The sequence below is a fragment of the Cryptomeria japonica genome, chromosome 3 (genome assembly GCF_030272615.1).
Source record: "Cryptomeria japonica chromosome 3, Sugi_1.0, whole genome shotgun sequence".
Classification (NCBI taxonomy): domain Eukaryota; kingdom Viridiplantae; phylum Streptophyta; class Pinopsida; order Cupressales; family Cupressaceae; genus Cryptomeria; species Cryptomeria japonica.
Genome location: NC_081407.1, coordinates 403732556 through 403736132, shown reverse-complemented (window position 1 = coordinate 403736132; position 3577 = coordinate 403732556). Strand labels below are relative to the sequence as shown.

General features: G+C 33.7%; 1 protein-coding gene across 1 annotated transcript; it reads left to right on the top strand.

Moving 5' to 3' along the window:
- The first annotated feature begins 1054 nt into the window (after window positions 1-1054).
- Window positions 1055-3042, top strand: LOC131045115 (remorin 1.4-like). The gene is made up of 4 exons (XM_057978647.1): window positions 1055-1103; window positions 1202-1280; window positions 2383-2464; window positions 2706-3042. The coding sequence occupies exons 3-4, from the start codon at window positions 2423-2425 to the stop codon at window positions 2913-2915; spliced, it is 252 nt and encodes an 83-aa protein (XP_057834630.1). The 5' UTR covers window positions 1055-1103; window positions 1202-1280; window positions 2383-2422; the 3' UTR covers window positions 2916-3042.
- Window positions 3043-3577: the final 535 nt, after the last annotated feature.

Genomic DNA, 3577 nt, shown 5'->3' with positions numbered 1-3577 from the left:
GTACTGGGCTTCCAACCACATGTCTTATGGTTTTTTCTTCCTCTTAGCCGTCATGCAAATGCCCCACTCATCCTTGAGCTCCCCCTCTGCATCTTCACCGTTCTCCTCATCCTCTCCCTTAGGAAATATGTGTTGCTAAAAAAATCTATTGAAAATAAGAAACTAATATTTTAGATATCAACTAATGAAAACATTCATTGTGGTAATTTGTTAAATATTTGTGATAAGAAGAGGATTTCAATTTCAAATTCAAATTCAACAATTATTTATCCATTTAGAATTTAAAATGGGTTGTCTGACATGAATTTACAGGCACTCAACATATGTAATTATAAGACAGATGCCAGTTAAGTGAACAAAGAATAGAAAATCTCCAGGTGAAGATTCAGAGTGAGGACGTAGGTTAGGTGGACCTCCACCACAGTCACTTGTCTGCAAATCAAACAAATTTTGTACACGCAGTCTGAATAATATGACATCTGGAAGCCTAAGAGAATATACATGTAATTAGCATGACAAGTGGAAGCCCAAGAAAAATTTGGAGGGACACCTTGAATTTGATAAGGAGCTACGATGTCAGCTGGAAGCTTGCATATGATCCTATCAACATTCTCTGCTCCACTTCACTGAATTTGTTATGGATTTTCATTAAAGGCTATGGTCAACTGAGTATGTTTATGATAACAGAAAGCTTATCTCTAGAAATTGTTTACAATGTTGCGAGAGTTGTCAAGGATATCTTTATCCTGGTTTTGAAGATACCATGATAGATATAGCCCTCATGTGAACAGTCTAAACCGTTATCACAACAGGATTTGTAGAACTGAGAGAGATTAAATTCTAGTGAAGTTCAAAATGGCAATGAATGTCTCTAGTCCTGAAAATTTGAATGACACCCACACTGAAAAATATGAATTGCAATCAAAGAATTCACCTGGTAAACCATTGATTATTCATTTGGGTATTATACATAGTCAATGTATATTGCATAGTTATATTCCATTTTTTAAATTAGAGAATGTAGAAATTAATTGTCCCGTGGAATGTTACCGATAATCATGTAAAAAGTGGGACTTTGCCAGTCAAGAACTCTGAAGATCGAGGTATGGTTTGATTATTCCTTGACTATTGGTGCCTATACTTTTTTCCTTCATTTGTTAGTTTGTTTTTATGAAATTGAAGAGAGTATAAAACTATGCAGTTGCAAAACTAAACAAGGAGGGAAGCCATTCCCACATCCAAGCATGGGAAGAGAGCAAGAAAACCAAGGTCTTCAACAGGTAAGGCTAATGGTCATTCAAATTACTTCAAGTTTCAGTCTTATGTATAAGGTTTGCACTGGATGAGTAGAGATGACTTATCTGAGGCAAGTGAATGGAGAAAAGATAAAAATAAAATATATTCGAAGTGAATTCACATAAATAAAATATATTCTAAGTGAATTCAAATTTCACAAACGGGGATCTCATCACCGTATAAAGTATGAACCTTTGTCGACCCCTACTTCACAACTCCTCAAGCTTTTGAAGGTTAAATCTATTCTTGCCACCAAAGCTTGTTATTCTTGCCATTAAAGTTTGAACCTGTATCGATTCAACCCAGAATCGCAGGCTTTAGCTCCTTGTGGGCTGCTGAGTTATTCTAGTCATTAAAGTTTGAACTTTTATCAAACCCTACTTCTCGATTCAACCCTGGATTGGTTCACCCTCCTCGATTCAATTCCTGATTTATTTGTTCACACAGGCTGGGCCGCTGAGCTCATGTGTTTGGAGTTAATGTGTTTGCAGTTACTGAACTGGTGGAGTCACAAATGGCGGACCTCATCCCATATAAACATTAACAATAGCACTCCAGTCACAAATAGCGGACTTCATCCCATATAAACATTAACAATAGCACTCTAGTCACAAATGGAGGACCTCATCCCATATAAACATTAACAATATGGAGGACCTCATCCCATATAAACATTAACAATAGCACTCTAGTCATAAATGGCGGACCTCATCCCATATAAACATTAACAATAGCACTCTAGTCACAAATGACGGACCTCATCCCATATAAACATTAACAATAGCACTCCATTAACAATAGCACTCCATCAGAGTTTTTAACCTTGATGAACACCACCACAATTTTAAACCTTGGTGAGCAGGAACAACAACACCACCATGATTTAACCATCACACCATTCCATTTCATCTTTTGAAAAAAGTTTAGGAAAAATGGTTTGTGTCCGCATATTACTTTTATGACTCTTTTGCTTTCTTTAAAAATGTGTGTCTAATACAATGATACAATAATCAACAGCTAAATACCCTTTGACAACAATAAATCTGATCCATGACCTAATTACAACTTGCAAGACATGCATTGCAGATACAACAGGAAGCTTTCCAAGATATTGGCTTGGGAGAACATGAAAAAAGCAACAGCTGAAGCTCGTTTGAGAAAGGGAGAGGTAAGCTTATGTGTCATTTATTTCACAATTTAAAACCCAATTTACATTTGTTCAAAGCTTATACATTGGCTTATGCTATTAGTTACACAATTCTCCATCTTTAATGAGGCCATGGATAAATAAACAAATTATTTATTGACTCTTAAACAGAGATATTTTAGAGGATAATGAGACAATACACCATTGTCATAAATTGAGGAGTTTAAGATTCCTGTAAGAGGAGCATTTACTTGTGTGGCAGGAAAAATTGGAAAAGAGGAGAGCAGAGTATGTTGAGCAGATTAGAAATGAGATGGCATATGCTCATAAAAAAGGTGATGAGAAAAGAGCAAAGGCAGAGGTGAACAAGGGTAAGTGTTTGATTAGAGTAGAGGAGGAAGCAGCAATTAAGCATCATACAGTTAACCATCAACTCAGTTATCACTGCCCCTCTTGCCTTAAAGGGCCATAGAATTTGTGGTGCACTGAAGAAATAATCCTATAGTATTCTTAGAGTTAATCTGGAAATTCACCTTTTTAAGATTAGATTTCTTTATCCATGTTAATGGATAGAAAGAATTCATATTAGTTTATGAATAAAAGACAATTTTATATGTACTTGTAGTTGAATCACATATATTAGATTTTGCAGAATTTCTCAACCTTCTTTTCAATGACAAATGTAATGACTTGCATGGATGCATTTTTTTCTTTAAAATAAATGTAATAAAATAATATAAGATTATCTTGACTTAGAAATTGACTCTCAAAACATTATACAAACATGTTATTAATTATAATACTGTTTGTATATAAAATAATAATATAAGATTACTTATAATTTATTATAAGTTCATAGAGTTGATCTCTAGAGTCGCCTTCTATAAATTAGAATTCTTCATCTTAATGAATAGAAAGAACTCATATTCTTTTATTTATGAAAGAAGATTTGTATGTATTTCAATCACATATACTAGATCTTGCATAGAAGTTATTGGAGAGATCTCTAGACATATATTAGATATTGCAGAATATTTGTTCTTTCTTTTGTGAATATTCTTTCTTTTTAATCACAAATGTAAAAGTGTGATAATAAATAATATAATTTTTTTGTTAAATAAATGTAATAAAATA